Consider the following 16,453-nt stretch of genomic DNA (forward strand, 5'->3'; position numbering starts at 1 on the left):
CTACAGACACCCTGGTTTTAGTCTGGATGTTTGTAGAGAACTAGATCTGGGAAGATGAGGCACAAGCAGAGACACAGGCAGTACATACGCTTTCAGAAGCTTAATGTAACCAATGGAAACTCACGATTATTCTTCTCTCACCTGTTGCTAGGCAGAGAGCACAGTCTAAGGTTGGTGGTCATGTGCTCAGTGTCTGTCCCCAAACAACACACTGCGGTTTATCAGAGTGGTTAAAAACCTGATTTACAGCCTAAACAACAGTGAAGAATAAGTGATTACTTTTTTTAAAAGACAGACTGTTAATGTTCTGGAGCACAGAGCACAACATCAAAACAACAAGAACTCTTAAATTATTCACTTAATTGTGTTTATTCTACATTTACATTTACAGCATTTAGCAGAGCGATCTTATGCAGTGTTCAGACAGAGTGTGTGTCCTCGCTCGTACAAATAGGTTAGAGTCCATACTCACTCTGAGCTCAGACACTTGTCAGAACAAGGCCCAGTGCTGATAAAGAGAAAGAACAAAACATAGTAAGTGCAATACACAGCATGCAGTCAGTGCTCAAACCTAGAAGGAGAAACTAGGTCTAGGTTTTAGAGTGTATCAGCAGCAGCAGGGAACCGTGACTAGGGTTTCCAGTTCAGAACTCCAGAAACCACACTATCTGATCTTATTTATATGATAAAAATATTATATTGTCAATTTCAAATATCCACAGGAGCATCCAAGTAACTAAAAGATTTATGTAATGTAAAGGCTTACATTCACATAACAGCTAAGGATGGACCATTTTATAACAAACTGTGGAAAATGGATCCTAAAATCCTCTGTTAGTGAAGTCAGCACATGTAAATAACTGGCCATGTATGAGGTTCATATGGATAATTTAGTAACACTCTGCACTCCCCTGATGCATGTGAAATATCTATGAAAGCAAGTAGATACTAGATCAGCTACAGCCTTTGTTCTGATCTGTTTGTCTATATTCATACATATCTGTTTTAGCTGTCTGTAATGTGTGTGGCTTTATTTAAAGAGACCTGAGAAATCTGTGCACTGTGAGCTACTAGAATCAAAAACAAATTCCTTATGCATGTGAACATACATGGCCCAAAAAGCCTGGTTCTGAATGTTGTGCTTCGGTACCACTTCAGAAAAAGACCTTTATAAATGTTTTAAAATCATTTTTAAAGTTATTTTTTAGTTAATACATTAATAAACATTAATAATTAGTTATAACACATAGATAGAAAGATTATTTGCCAAATAGTGACCCCCACATCCATCTTCACTGTTAAACCTCAGATCTTGCTGGATACTCACCTTACTTTGTCTTCTACATTAGTCGGCATTTAGCTTTGTCTTCATAATATATTTATTGATAAGTTTAACCATTTAATGAATGAATCAACAGAGTGTCTTTATATAAAACAGTGATAATGTGGTGTGGACCTTAACATGTGAAACAACTGAATTCACATTCTCAGGTCTGCGCTTATTCTTTACAGGAACATTTTCAGTAAGATCTCTGACACTTCCACTATTAGACAAAAAAACAATGATTCTTATTGACTTTTAAGGTTTTTACAAATGATTAAGATAAACTATAAGCACACACTTAAAAATGATGATTCTACAAGGGTTCTTTGTTAAAGAAAATGGTTCTGTATGGAACCTTGAACACTTGAAGAACCTTCTGCATGATTAAAGTGTTCTTTGCATCATGAAAGGGGTTCTTCAGATGTGCTTTAAATGGTTCTATACAGCATCTTTTTAAAAACGGTTCTATACAGCACCAAAAAAGTTTTATTACTATTATTATGATTATTATTATTATTATTATTATTATTATTATTTGTTATGATGTTGATGATAAAAATCCTGAGAGAGTAAATTTCAGTGACTGGTGTTGGAGGAACAGAAAAGTTATAAAATAAGTAAAATAAGACGTTCTATACTGTTTAGAAACATAGCTGGCCAGCTAACAGACACTTGGGGTTTGTACACCACAGCAGATTATTTTCCAGCGAACTGAGGCTCAAATCACACAGATATGTAGAGAAAACTTTTCCTTTTTGGAGCGGGTGATCCCAGCCTCTCTCAGGTGCAGGGGGAAATGTGATGGTCTCCGGCTTCAGCTGCAGCAGAGGCACCGTTTTTTTTCATTCTTGAGCTGGTGCTGAGGTCATGTTTCTACTGCCTTTAAACACCCTTCCCCTGTGATCCCCCCAGGTCCAGGTTGGCTTTCTTGATCATTCCATATTTTTTACTCACGAATGTCCAGTTTGTGAATTTCTACCTGGCTTGTCTTTGGTGATGTCTGGGGTAAAGGAGGTTTGGCAACCTTGCCATTTCGGCTCAGTCTTCTTCTTAACTTTCTGCCTTACTGCAGAGATCACCTTTTCCCACTCTACGACCTTTTCCCACTCTCAGGTTTGTTGGAATCACATAATTATTGGCCTTGGAGGGTATCAATCTTCCAGCAAGGGAACCAAGTCTCTGTGCACACACTGGAGCTTGTTCTCCACTAGTTCAACTCCTAGCACTTCAGCTGCCTAATGCACTCTCTTTCAAGCCTCTCTTTGACTCCTATCAACCGTAGGTTAAGATGCCTGTCCAGATTTACCAAATCCTGTACTGTTCTCTCGAGCCCTTCACACTGTATGGCTCTCTTCTGCAACTCTGTAGCTAGCCAACTATTCTTCATCTCTAGCTCAAAAACTTGCCCATCCATTTCGTGCAGTCTTTCTTATATAGCTGAAACTTGCTGATGAAAAATATTAAGGGTATATGGTTTACTAATATACACAATTATTATTTATAAGTTGGTTATAAACATAAGTTATTGATGTTTTAATAATTTATTATTTTTCTTTAAATAATATCCTCGCCCGCAGGTTTTATTATTAATAATTATAACAACAATAATGTTATTATAATTTATATTATTATTAATAATTCTTGTAAAGGTTTTGCTGTTGTGCCTACACATGACAGTAAACCAGAAGTTCTCTGTTCTGTTTATACTTTACTCCTCACTCATTCACACCCACTTCATCTTCTGAAGGGGTTATTGAGCTCATTATGTCATATCAGGGTTCTTGGAAGCATTAGAATCTCTAAAATGTGCCATGTCCCACCAGGACCAGGACTGAGAAATACTGCAGTAAACAGACACAACCTCAGACTGTGTAATCTGCCTAGAAACAGATGACAGAGGACAATCCCGATTTTCTACTGGACACTGGTGATGTAGACCTGCTTTCAAAATGAAAAACTCGAGAAGGGTATTTCCGCAGACACAATTATGGGGAACCAGAACTCTAGGTGGAACTAGCTCCAAACAGCTCAGAATATACTAGAAATACAGCTTCAAGCTGAGAGTCTCAATTTTACAGCACGTCCTTTGTGAGATTAAAGATATCTGACAATGTGTCTGTAATAAACCTGACACTGTAACAATAGAGAACCCTTTTCTAAAAGGTGCTGTATAGAACCATCTATAGCACATTCTCCATCAGAACCCCTTCACAGTACAGAGAACCAGTTAATCACACACAAGGTTCTGAGTGTTCAGAGTCTATACAGAACCATTTAAAAAAGAACCACTGAAGAACCATCATTTTAGTCTTTAAGTGTGAAAAATGGAACAGGAAGTGTAATGTTTTAAATGGTCTTTCATCTGGACTGAGAGAAATATAGGATTCATTTATCTGAGGTGTTTAGTCCACTTTAATTTGACTTAAGTAAAATCATTTAAACTGGGTAGCACAGTGGTGCAGCAGTCACACAGCTCCAGGGGCCTAGAGGTTGTGGTTTCAATTCCTGCTCCGGGTGACTGTCTGTGAGGAGTGTGGTGTGTTCTCCCTGTGTCTGCGTGGGTTTCCTCTGGGTGACTGTCTGTGAGGAGTGTGGTGTGTTCTCCCCGTGTCTGCGTGGGTTTCCTCCGGGTGACTGTCTGTGAGGAGTGTGGTGTGTTCTCCCTGTGTCTGTGTGGGTTTCCTCCGGGTGACTGTCTGTGAGGAGTGTGGTGTGTTCTCCCTGTGTCTGCGTGGGTTTCCTCCGGGTGACTGTCTGTGAGGAGTGTGGTGTGTTCTCCCTGTGTCTGCGTGGGTTTCCTCCGGGTGATTGTCTGTGAGGAGTTGATGTGTTCTCTCTGTGTCTGCGTGGGTTTCCTCTGGGTGCTCTTGTTTCCTCCCACAGTCCAAAAACACACGTTGGTAAGTGGATCGACTCAAAAGTGTCCGTAGGTGTGAGTGTGTGAGTGAATGTGTGTGTGTCTGTGTTGCCCTGTGAAGGACTGGCGCCCCCTCCAGGGTGTATTCCCGCCTTGCGCCCAATGATTAGAGGTAGGCTCCGGTCCCACCGTAGGACCCTGCAACAGCGACACCAAGACTAATCTGTCTGAAAGTGTCAGCTACTACTTCACCAATGTCAGAGGATTCTCAGGAGGAACTAGAGGGAGCAGTGGGGGAAGAGAGAGGTGTGGTCCTCTGTGTTTGTCCTGTACCTAGTCCCTGAATTAGATCAAGAGAAGATGAGATGGTTGTGGAGTACACTCACATTTCAGTGTTTACCCCCTGTTCTAGCAAACCATTTACCAGTAACAGAACACACTACAATGACTCAGGAATTATTACTCATTTACTATTTACATTTACTATTGAAGTATATAATTGTAGAGGTTATAATCTTTATTGTTGTTATCTATAGCTCTAATGTCTTATGTCTGTGTGTGGACCGTTGTGAACAGAGACAAACACCATGTGCAACGTCATTTCCTGTTTTTCGTCCTGGAGAACATTTCGTCCTTGAGAACAAGACGGGCGTGGTTTAAACAACCGAAAATCTTGTCGCGTCTATACATTTCCTGATCTCTGCGCATATTTAGTTCACTCTCCGCTGTGAGGAGGGACAAGAAGCTGGTCCTTTTTTGACGATAATGAAAAAACAGCTGCCTGAAATTATCAGATTCACTGTGTTGGATAGAGGGAAATATCATGAGCAACTAGAATATGGAATAAACCTGGATTAATGAAGAGATAAAGATGGGCGCTGTTACACATTTTGCTGCTTTGCTGTTTGTATTTCCGTCAGTCCTCGGAGGTGAGTTTTTCTGAATTAATCCTCTGTTTCTGAAGTAAATAAGGTCGGTAAAGTTAGGATGATAGTCGGGTTTCGACCCTCCTTTCGCTCACAAACAACGTCCTAAAATTTCTGAAATGTAATTTTCTTAATCGCGGAGGAACAGAAGTCACTAACTAACACCAACCGAAGAGAATGTAACTGCGCAACGACTAGGAAATGTTACAAATAAACGAGGTGTTTGATCCTACATTGGGTCACATTTAAACTAATAGAGTTTATTCTGTTTAACTGGAGTTAGAACAAACAACCCCCACCACCACCATCTGTGGTTTCTCACTTCTGTTCGGTTCTGTTCACACACACACACACACACACACACACCCTTCGTTTTAGCTTTATTACAACATTGTTCTCTTCATATCGTTTAGAGCACAGCATTTTTATTCATTTTGAGTCATGAACATGTAAAAAGTAAACCGTGTTTTATAATAACATCAGTATTAAACATATTAGGAATTAGAAATTAGGACAAACAGTGTACAAAACACCGCCCACAAAACACCGCCCACTCCACACTCCGCCCACACAAAACACCGCCCACTCCACACTCCGCCCACACAAAACACCGCCCACTCCACACTCCGCCCACACAAAACACCGCCCACTCCACGCTCCGCCCACAAAACACCGCCCACTCCACACTCCGCCCACAAAACACCGCCCACTCCACGCTCCGCCCACAAAACACCGCCCACTCCACACTCCGGCATTTCAAGGCGCACAGTGTGGCACTGGAACTGAGCATATAACTCTGAGGTTTTAAAGAAATACTTTAAAGTGTTTGATATAAATCTGCCTCGTAACCTATTGACAGGGTTTATACGACTCTCCCTCATTTTTCAGCTGTATGTTGTTGTTTATTTTCCATCGAGGTTCTCTGTGTATGTTACTGTTGTGAATGACTGGTAGACTACAGTTATACATTGTAGATTATACAGAGGTTTCACTTTCATTTGAATGTTCTTCTTCATTCAGTTAATAACTTGTTCAAAATGTAAAGTTTTATAGTACTCTTTATTTCATCAGCTATGACCCTTCTTCTTTTCGTCTCTTTGAAGCTGATTGGTTTATGACTGTTTCCCAGTTCCTTACACAGTCCTTTGCACTTTTATTGAACACTGCGTGGTTCTTTGATCTGATTGGGTAGTAGAGGCAGACAAGGCAGTGCTGCATTGTGCAGCTGTGATGTACTGGTTAGTTACTAATGTGGTGTTACAGTCCAGTGCTATTACGTATAGCATTGTTAACATTATTATTTTTAAATGTTAAGCCTATAACACACATATATATATATATATGCACCCACACCCCAATCAACCCCTCATTCACACAATCAAGTCTTCATAAATTTCTCTGAACAATGAGCCGCAGATCCCTGGTGTATCAGTGTTGAACATCAAAAGTTCCCCTCTCTCCAGTGCCCAAAGATGTCTGTAGACAACAATAAACAGAAGATCCTCTGGGTATCAGAATATAACACATAGCAGCACCGCTTTTGACTGGATACTTATGACATAATCTTCATTTCTGAACACTACAGCTGTACGTTTCAGATATGAGAATTATTATCAGAGAACAACCCCGTGTTATTACAAATAAAGACATCAGAACTCAAAGTGTACTGAAGTCCTGTTCATCATTGGACTCTGTCTATAAAACAAAAGAGTAAACCTCAGTGCTGCTCTGTGGAATCTCAGACTCTGCTCAGAACACAGAGAGAATATTATATCTTTACATGTGTTAGTGTCTAACATTATTTGACATCTTACTGGTTACTTGTGTTCTACTCGTTCTAGACTGGAGTCTTCCTCACATGTGGAACATGAACGTAGGGGGAGTGCTAAATGTTTTTACTTTGGTGTTGTAGTGTGGTTGTAGTCGGCTGGTCTACAAACAAGTCCAGGGCTGAATTTAGTTCCCAGTCCAGCCCTGACTGCAGTTAAAGTAAAACTTTGAAGAACGGTTCCTTGTTGAGCTCTGAACTCTAATGTAATCCTCCTTGGTGTCACTCGCCCTGTCTCAGGCTGTGTGTGTGTTCTGAGGTGAACTGACAGAACAGTAACTACAGTCTCTGCTGGTGGTGTGTGAATGTAACACAGAGTAAGGAGAGTTTACAGTGTGTGAGACACTAGAGTCTCTCCTCAGTCCCTACAATAAAAATCATGTTGATACAGTCACTAGGACTAGATTTACAGGGTCTCTGTAGGTAAATGGCTGTATACAATAGAGTTAGAAACTATTTTCATATCGTACACCAAGAATATGAACTTATTTTTATTACTTTGTGTATATATATTTTTAAATAAGAAGAAAGTTGAACACAAACACAATGCGATGGATGGAGCTGTCCACAGCTAAAGCAGTGTTTCTTCTGAAGATGCTGCTAATCAGGAGAGTGTTTCTCTTTGCTGCAGTAAGAGCTGGTTTTATTTGTGGATCACAGACACTCCATTCCTTGTTTTCTCCAGAGGACACTTGTAGCTCAGATGAGAAACTGATCAGATCTTTATCTCTGATTGATTTACATTCATTATCCTCTGTGTGTTTAATTTAGTCGTTGCTTCATGTGTTTTATTTATTTCCCCCAGATAAACACTCTCTGTTTTACCTCTTCACCGTCCACTCAGACCTCTCTGTGAATAACACCTACCAGTTCAGTGTAGAGACTCTGCTGGACGACACACAGTTGGACTCCTACAGCAGTCGGGACGGTATCAGGACTCCTAAACAGAGCTGGGTGAAGGAGATAGAGGAGAGGGAGTGGAGAACAGGAACTGAGAAACTGAAGCTTGATGGGGATCTTTTAAATGAGTTCCTCAACAAACAGATGAAGTTCTCTGGCCATGATCCGTCAGGTGAGAAACTGCTGCTGTTCTTCTTTTTAAAGATGTACGTCCTCCTCTCAGAGGAAGAAGTGTCTGTAGATTTACACACACTGCTCTGATTAGAGCTCTTCATTTCTTCATCTTCATCTCAGTCACAGAATAAACACAACACACTCCATCAGCCCACAGTCGACTAACAGTGGTCTCTCCTCCTGGAGACTGTCATCATCTTCACTGGGGATTCACTCAGAACAGTTGAGTTAGCAGTTGGCTGTTGGCACTGTATGAGTCATTGTTTTCTTGTGAGGGATTATAAAAAGATAAAATAAAAAATTTTAGTCAAACCAAACATTTATTAGTTGAGCCAATTTTCTTTCGTAGATTTAAAACAGCAGAGGGTCTAAAAGCAGCAACGTTACTGACCTGTGTTCTGCATGTTTTGTAGTCTTTCTGAATTATTAAATAAATTAATAACAGTAACGTATTTAAACATAGGGCGGCATGGTGGTGCAGCAGGTAGTGTCGCAGTCACACAGCTCCAGGGTCCTGGAGGTTGTGGGTTCGATTGCCGCTCCGGGTGACTGTCTGTGAGGAGTGTGGTGTGTTCTCTCTGTGTCTGCGTGGGTTTCCTCCGGGTGACTGTCTGTGAGGAGTGTGGTGTGTTCTCTCTGTGTCTGCGTGGGTTTCCTCCGGGTGCTCCGGTTTCCTCCCACAGTCCAAAAACACACGTTGCAGGTGGATTGGTGACACAAAAGTGTCCATAGGTGTGAGTGTGTGAGTGAATGTGTGTGTGTTGCCCTGTGAAGGACTGGCGCCCCCTCCAGGGTGTGTTCTTGCCTTGCGCCCAATGATTCCAGGTAGGCTCTGGACCCACCGTGACCCTGAACTGGATAAGCGCTTACAGATAATGAATGAATGAATGAATCAATGAATTTAAATAAAAATGAACTTTTATTTCACACAACAGAATCATTTATTAACACACACACACACACACACACACACACACTACTGTAAAACACCAGTTAAAGAGAGGGTTGCAACAAGCAACATTAGAGGTCGCTATTGTTTAAACTGACATGTCCCACACCACATTCCTGCCCTTGTTAGCACTGCAGCTGCTTTCGTTCTGCAACGGAACCTGGGCAAAAGGGGAGACTGAGGATGCAATGTGTGCTTTGAAGTGTGGAAACATTTAGTGTTTTCCCTGTTTCCTGAAAGAAAATATTCAACTGAAACTGTCTTGTTACTTCAGTTTATCTCACAACGTCCTAAACACACACATTTAGTTCAGTCTGAATCTGTTTGAAATGTGGACTGTTCAGTGTTTCTAGGGATATGTTTAATATGTTTAATAATGCACAAAGGTATTTTAAATACTCTGTTTTATCTCAGCGGCAGGAGCTCAGACTTCAGTGGGTTAGGGGTTTAACACTAGACGCACCATCTACTGGAACCTAGAAGCACTGAGAGCTGTTGATTTGAGCGTTGTAACTCTGAGCACTGAGCTCTCTTCACAAACCATAACCAACACAGCGCTAGGAGAATAGAAACACAGCAATCAGATTAAATCAAATATAGTAAGGATTGAATTGTTAAAATATTACGGGTATTTTAGATCCAGATCAGATCTAGAGTGTTAAATCGAATCCTGAGCAGAGTGCATTGTTATAATCCTATTACAGACACAGTCGTCATCAGTGTGTTTATAAACTTTGGTGTGTTTTACCCAGAGTCTGTAAGAGTTGATGTGCTGTATAACGTTCAGGAAGAGTTAGTTCAGTGTCTGTGTGTGTATTTTACAGAGTGTGTGTGTATTTTACAGAGTGTGTGTGTGTGTGTGTGTGTGATCAGGTGTGTGTACAGTGCAGATTCTGATGGTGATTCCTGGTGAACTGAGTTCTCCTCTGTTTCAGAGCGTCATGTTCTTCAGTGGAGACTCGGCTGTGAGGGGGAAACACTTCCTGACGGATCAGTTTCTCCTTTAAACTGCATTAATGATCTTCACTATGATGGAGAAGATTTAATCTCTTATAACTGGGCCCTGAGGAAGTGGACAGTCTCAGCCTCTCAGAGCAGTGACCTGGAGAAGAGGTGGAATAATGAAAATACATATCTACACAGTGCTGTTAATCAGAAATGTGAGGACTGTGTGAAGTGGCTGAGGATCTATTTGCCGTATGTTCCTACTGTAACCAAACCAAGTGAGTCTCCTGCTTTTGCTTCAGTTCACAACACTTCACTATTTTAGAAACAGTGTTAGTGTTTATTACCATTTTATAATGATTCTTTATGTACTTTGTGATCAGTTTTTATAGATCTGAATTCTGACAGAAACACATTGTGTGTTTACACTGTTCCTCTATGCAGCTGTTCCAGATGTGTATGTGTTGAAGAAGAAATCTCAGACTGAGTCCAGCAGACTGACCCTGACCTGCCTGGCCACGGGCTTCTACCCCAAAGACCTGAAGATGAGACTGAGGAGATTCACCACTTCACTCCCTGATCATCTACTAACATCCTCAGGAGTCAGACCCAATGGTGATGGAACCTACCAGCTGAGGAAGAGTTTGGACGTCCAGGAGGAAGATACAGCAGGATACGACTGTTATGTGGAACACAGCTCCTTCAATGTATCAGTGATTAAACCCTGGGGTAAATTTATCTGTGTTTGATTATCCACTAACACTGAAGAGTAGAGTCCTCCATTAGACTCAGAATATCCCACTGTTCTTACAGTAGTTACAGTTCTTACAGGGGTTTATTTTAATCCAGAAACACTGAAGAGTAGAGAGTCCTCCATTAGACTCAGAATATCCCACTGTTCTTACAGTAGTTACAGTTCTTACAGGGGTTTATTTTAATCCAGAAACACTGAAGAGTAGAGAGTCCTCTATTAGACTCAGAATATCCCACTGTTCTTACAGTAGTTACAGTTCTTACAGGGGTTTATTTTAATCCAGAAACACTGAAGAGTAGAGTCCTCCATTAGACTCAGAATATCCCACTGTTCTTACAGTAGTTACAGTTCTTACAGGGGTTTATTTTAATCCAGAAACACTGAAGAGTAGAGAGAGTCCTCCATTAGACTCAGAATATCCCACTGTTCTTACAGTAGTTACAGTTCTTACAGGGGTTTATTTTAATCCACAAACACTGAAGAGTAGAGAGTCCTCCATTAGACTCAGAATATCCCACTGTTCTTACAGTAGTTACAGTTCTTACAGGGGTTTATTTTAATCCAGAAACACTGAAGAGTAGAGAGTCCTCTATTAGACTCAGAATATCCCACTGTTCTTACAGTAGTTACAGTTCTTACAGGGGTTTATTTTAATCCAGAAACACTGAAGAGTAGAGAGTCCTCCATTAGTCTCAGAATATCCCACTGTTCTTACAGTAGTTACAGTTCTTACAGGGGTTTATTTTAATCCAGAAACACTGAAGAGTAGAGAGTCCTCCATTAGTCTCAGAATATCCCACTGTTCTTACAGTAGTTACAGTTCTTACAGGGGTTTATTTTAATCCAGAAACACTGAAGAGTAGAGAGTCCTCTATTAGACTCAGAATATCCCACTGTTCTTACAGTAGTTACAGTTCTTACAGGGGTTTATTTTAATCCAGAAACACTGAAGAGTAGAGAGTCCTCCATTAGTCTCAGAATATCCCACTGTTCTTACAGTAGTTACAGTTCTTACAGGGGTTTATTTTAATCCAGAAACACTGAAGAGTAGAGTCCTCCATTAGACTCAGAATATCCCACTGTTCTTACAGTAGTTACAGTTCTTACAGGGGTTTATTTTAATCCAGAAACACTGAAGAGTAGAGAGTCCTCCATTAGACTCAGAATATCCCACTGTTCTTACAGTAGTTACAGTCCTTACAGGGGTTTATTTTAATCCAGAAACACTGAAGAGTAGAGTCCTCCATTAGACTCAGAATATCCCACTGTTCTTACAGTAGTTACAGTTCTTACAGGGGTTTATTTTAATCCAGAAACACTGAAGAGTAGAGAGTCCTCCATTAGACTCAGAATATCCCACTGTTCTTACAGTAGTTACAGTTCTTACAGGGGTTTATTTTAATCCACAAACACTGAAGAGTAGAGAGTCCTCCATTAGTCTCAGAATATCCCACTGTTCTTACAGTAGTTACAGTTCTTACAGGGGTTTATTTTAATCCAGAAACACTGAAGAGTAGAGAGTCCTCCATTAGACTCAGAATATCCCACTGTTCTTACAGTAGTTACAGTCCTTACAGGGGTTTATTTTAATCCAGAAACACTGAAGAGTAGAGTCCTCCATTAGACTCAGAATATCCCACTGTTCTTACAGTAGTTACAGTTCTTACAGGGGTTTATTTTAATCCAGAAACACTGAAGAGTAGAGAGTCCTCCATTAGACTCAGAATATCCCACTGTTCTTACAGTAGTTACAGTTCTTACAGGGGTTTATTTTAATCCACAAACACTGAAGAGTAGAGAGTCCTCCATTAGTCTCAGAATATCCCACTGTTCTTACAGTAGTTACAGTTCTTACAGGGGTTTATCCATCCATTATCTGTAACCGCTTATCCAATTTAGGGTCGCGGGGGGTCCAGAGCCTACCTGGAATCATTGGGCGCAAGGCGGGAATACACCCTGGAGGGGACGCCAGTCCTTCACAGGGCTACAGGGGTTTATTTTATTCCAAACACTTTTCTGTTTACAGAAAGGAAACACAGTGACTCTTCAGGTGTTAATGGTGTGATGATTGGAGCAGTGGTTGGAGCAGTGGTGGTGGTGGTGTTGGAGGCTGTAGTGTGTGTGTTCATTGTCTATAAACAGAGGGTGAAAAGTGAGTATGATGATATTCCTAATATACTTCATAAATCACTCAATTTTAATTGTACACAAATATTATAAATCTACAGTATGTTTCTATTCATTGTTATATAAAAAATAAAAAATATATAAAAGTTAATAATGTATCGTTGTTTAAACTGTATTTGAAGGAAGAAGAAAAAGAACTCCTCCCCCGTCTCCTCAGGTCATTGGTGAGTGTCACTGTCTGTTCATTCTCCTGATCCCCATCTGAACACAGAGATTTCTCCAGTTCTACAAGTTGTTGTTTGTGATCTATTTCTTCATCTCCCTCAAAGTGCTGGAGATCCACTCCAGCCTGAGCTTCCTCAGCAATCAGAGTCCTTCACATTCACACTGAGACTGTGCTGAACATGTTTAGTCAGTGAAGGGTTAATGAGTGAATGTGGAACCAGTCAATCAGGACACAGCAGATGTTACTGCACATCTGTACTCACCTCTCTCTAAATCTTTCTTTTTCAGGTGTGAAGATTCCTCTGAGGTCTGTGGTAAACGGTGAGTTGATTTATAGTTTATTTCTCCTCTGAGCTCTGAGTGAACTCTACAAAGTGTAAAGTCCTTGTTTCAGCTCCAGCTTCATTTTTGAGTGTAATACAACAGTGTTAATGTAACAGTTTATTAGTGAAGCTGTTTTTCTCTGTTCTCTGTGAAATGAAATAAAACTGAACCCAGTTTAAACATTGTTTCTGGAACAGAGCACTGATTCATTTCTACTTTTTAAATTTCTACTGTTTATTTTCTCTGTGCTCTGATCTTCTCTTTATTTTACTGCTTTCTCCTTTAGGGAACAAGGAGTGTGTTCCTGACTCTGGTTCAGACTCTGGTAATAATCCATATTTAAAATGTCTGGTATTTACACTGTTTGGAGTGAATAATTATTATTGGTTTCAGTGATTCCACCATATATTAGTCCTGACTTGACTTTATATTTCACTTTTTTCAGGATGTGGAAGCATTGAATCAAACAAAAGCAGAAGTGAGTATTATAAAGTTAATAAAGCCTCATCATCCCTCTGTGGTGACACTCCTCCTGAATCCACTTGTGTATAGTTCTGTAAACGTCTGTAGTGTCTGAGGCTCTGATCCTGAACTGAGATTAAAAACAGACGAGTGGAGAGAGGGATTCACCTGCAGAGTTTATTCTGAAATGATAAATGTTCACAGCACACCATCCACTTCACCCAGAGACAAACACAAACACTGTAAAAGTAGAGGAGAAAGACCAAGTCTCAACACCAAGATGAAGAGTTAAAACACAGCAAAACTCAGCATCACACACCAGCTGTAATTTAACAAATCCATTGTTTTTTCAGGTTCCAGTGTTGGGAAAACAGCTGATGAAATCACTGTGATGTTGGGGGATGAAGAGCAGATAGTTTCATCCTCCGAAGACTGAGGGAAAATCAAAGAACAGAAGAATTAAATGTGTAACAGTGCCCATCTTAATCTCTTCATTAATCCAGTTTTATTCTATAGTCTTACACCATGAGTCTGATCATTTAAATCAGTTTTCTCTTCATTATCATCAAAAAAGGATCAGCTTCTTGTCCTTCCTCACACTAGAGGAGTGGCCAACTTGGGCAACACAAAGATCAAGGAAGGGGTATAGTTGCGTGTCAAGCTGTAGATATGTTACCATTTAATGATATTATTTGTAAATATTACTTTAATATAAAATGGCATAGGAAAAAAAACCTTAACTTTCAGTGGAAGTGAATGTAAAAAGGTTTTATTCAGAGCAATTTTGGAGCGTTTCTATTGAAGGACAGCTGTTCAAATGATGTAGTGAACTAAACATGGTCACAAATGAACATGATGTTACTTAGTTTAATACTTTTTTTTAGTGTTATAAATGGTATAACCCCAGTATGAGCGGTGTTTCTACTGTTTAATCACAAAGGGCTGACAAAGATGTCCTTCACTGTGCAGGAACTTTGAACCCTAGAACGCAGCAGCATTTTTGCATTGAACTGATGTAAGGTTTCTCCTTGTAGAAGTGGTTCAAGTTGTATTTGTCAAACTGTTTGAAGAAACAAACCATTTGCCAAAGGACTTCTGACCCTCTGTTTAGCAATGTTTATCACAGTAGCATGACCATTTCTTACGCAATACCATCTGAGGACTCAAGCTGATCTCAAACAGTGCAGAACAAAGTGGAAACCTGTGCTGTGTTCAGACGACTGAGTTTGTTTTTGGGAAAAACACATGTTGAGATTTCTCTTTACCAAAGACTAAAGGTATAGTCCAGACTTTTATCAGCTAAAGCTGAAGAAACACACTTCTCTCATGGAATTAAGGAGGCATCAGTGACACAGCATGGGTCATGTTTGTCTGGGACCTATGTGTGTCTGAACTTGTCTCTGATGTGGAGAAATGTACTGGGATTTTAGGGAAATAAGCTGCCCCTAAAGTCACATCTTTTCATGGGAAGTCTATGGGTTGAAGAAGACTTCCAAATAATATCACAAAATATAATGATACCACAGGACAAGGCCTCATTCTGCTGGTGCTACAACAGTGTGACTTTATACACACACACAGTGTGTGAGACTGACCGGCCTGTCGTCATTATCTGTGTCCTGTGGTCATCATAATGAGGAGAATCAGGTGATGGAGACCACAGACTGTGGAGCAGCTGGAGTCTTGTAGCAAAAGAATGGACAAAACTCAGAACTGCAGCGATTAGTCTCCTCAGTTCCCAAGCACAAACAGTGTCAGTCAAAGGAAATGTGATGTAACACTGTTTTGTGTTTTGGTATTTATTTACTGACCGAAATGAATTCCTGTTTATTGCCTTTAACCGAATGTCACAACTTTTCTGAAAATGGGCTTTGTATGTTTATGTTTTTTAATGTTTTTTTTAGTGTGAGCCATTTATTTGTATACACCTTAATAAAATGGGAATGGTTGTTGATATTATCTTCCTGTTTGTGGCACATTAGTATATGATAGGGGGGAAACTTTTCAAGATGGGTGGTGGCCATTTTGATGTTGGCCATTTTGGATCCAACTTTTGTTTTTTCAATGAGAAGTTTCTTTTAATTTGATGATTATAACTGACAACTAATGAAAACCCTAAATTCAGTACTACTTAACTACAGTATTACTTAAGACAAAGACAAAAAAAAAGGATTTTTAGAACCCATGTCTTACATATGTGTCGTTTGGACACAGAGCTCTGTGAATAGCCAACATCTTTACAGTGACCTTGTGTGTTTTGCCCTGCTTGTGTAAGGTGTCAGTGGTCATTTTTAGGACAACTGTCAAGTCTTCCCCATGATTGTGTAGCTTACAGAACTAGACTGAGAGACCATTTAAAGGCCTTTGTAGGTGTTTTGAGTTAATTCACTGATTAGAGTGTGGCACCAGGTGTCTTCAATATTGAACCTTTTCACAATGTTCTAATTTTCTGAGATACTGAAAGTGTGGTTTTCATTAGTTGTCAGTTATAATCATCAAATGAAAAGAAATAAACACTTGAAATATATCAGTCTGTGTGTAATCAATGAGTATAATATACAAGTTTCACTTTTTGAATGGAATTACTGAAATAAATCAACTTTTTCATATATTCCGATATTTCAGATATTCTAATTTTATGACCAGCACACACACACA

At 39.9% G+C, this 16,453-nt stretch overlaps 1 protein-coding gene across 1 annotated transcript; it reads left to right on the forward strand.

Annotated features, from left to right (window-relative positions):
- Positions 1–4,858: 4,858 nt before the first annotated feature.
- Positions 4,859–16,394, forward strand: LOC136693969 (zinc-alpha-2-glycoprotein-like). The gene is made up of 10 exons (XM_066667269.1): positions 4,859–5,110; positions 7,741–8,007; positions 9,894–10,181; positions 10,348–10,632; positions 12,684–12,809; positions 12,967–13,008; positions 13,298–13,330; positions 13,620–13,658; positions 13,779–13,811; positions 14,149–16,394. Exons 1-10 carry the CDS (start codon positions 5,053–5,055, stop codon positions 14,229–14,231), a joined length of 1,254 nt encoding a protein of 417 aa, XP_066523366.1. The 5' UTR covers positions 4,859–5,052; the 3' UTR covers positions 14,232–16,394.
- Positions 16,395–16,453: the final 59 nt, after the last annotated feature.

The sequence above is a fragment of the Hoplias malabaricus genome, chromosome 4 (genome assembly GCF_029633855.1).
Source record: "Hoplias malabaricus isolate fHopMal1 chromosome 4, fHopMal1.hap1, whole genome shotgun sequence".
Classification (NCBI taxonomy): Eukaryota; Metazoa; Chordata; class Actinopteri; order Characiformes; family Erythrinidae; genus Hoplias; species Hoplias malabaricus.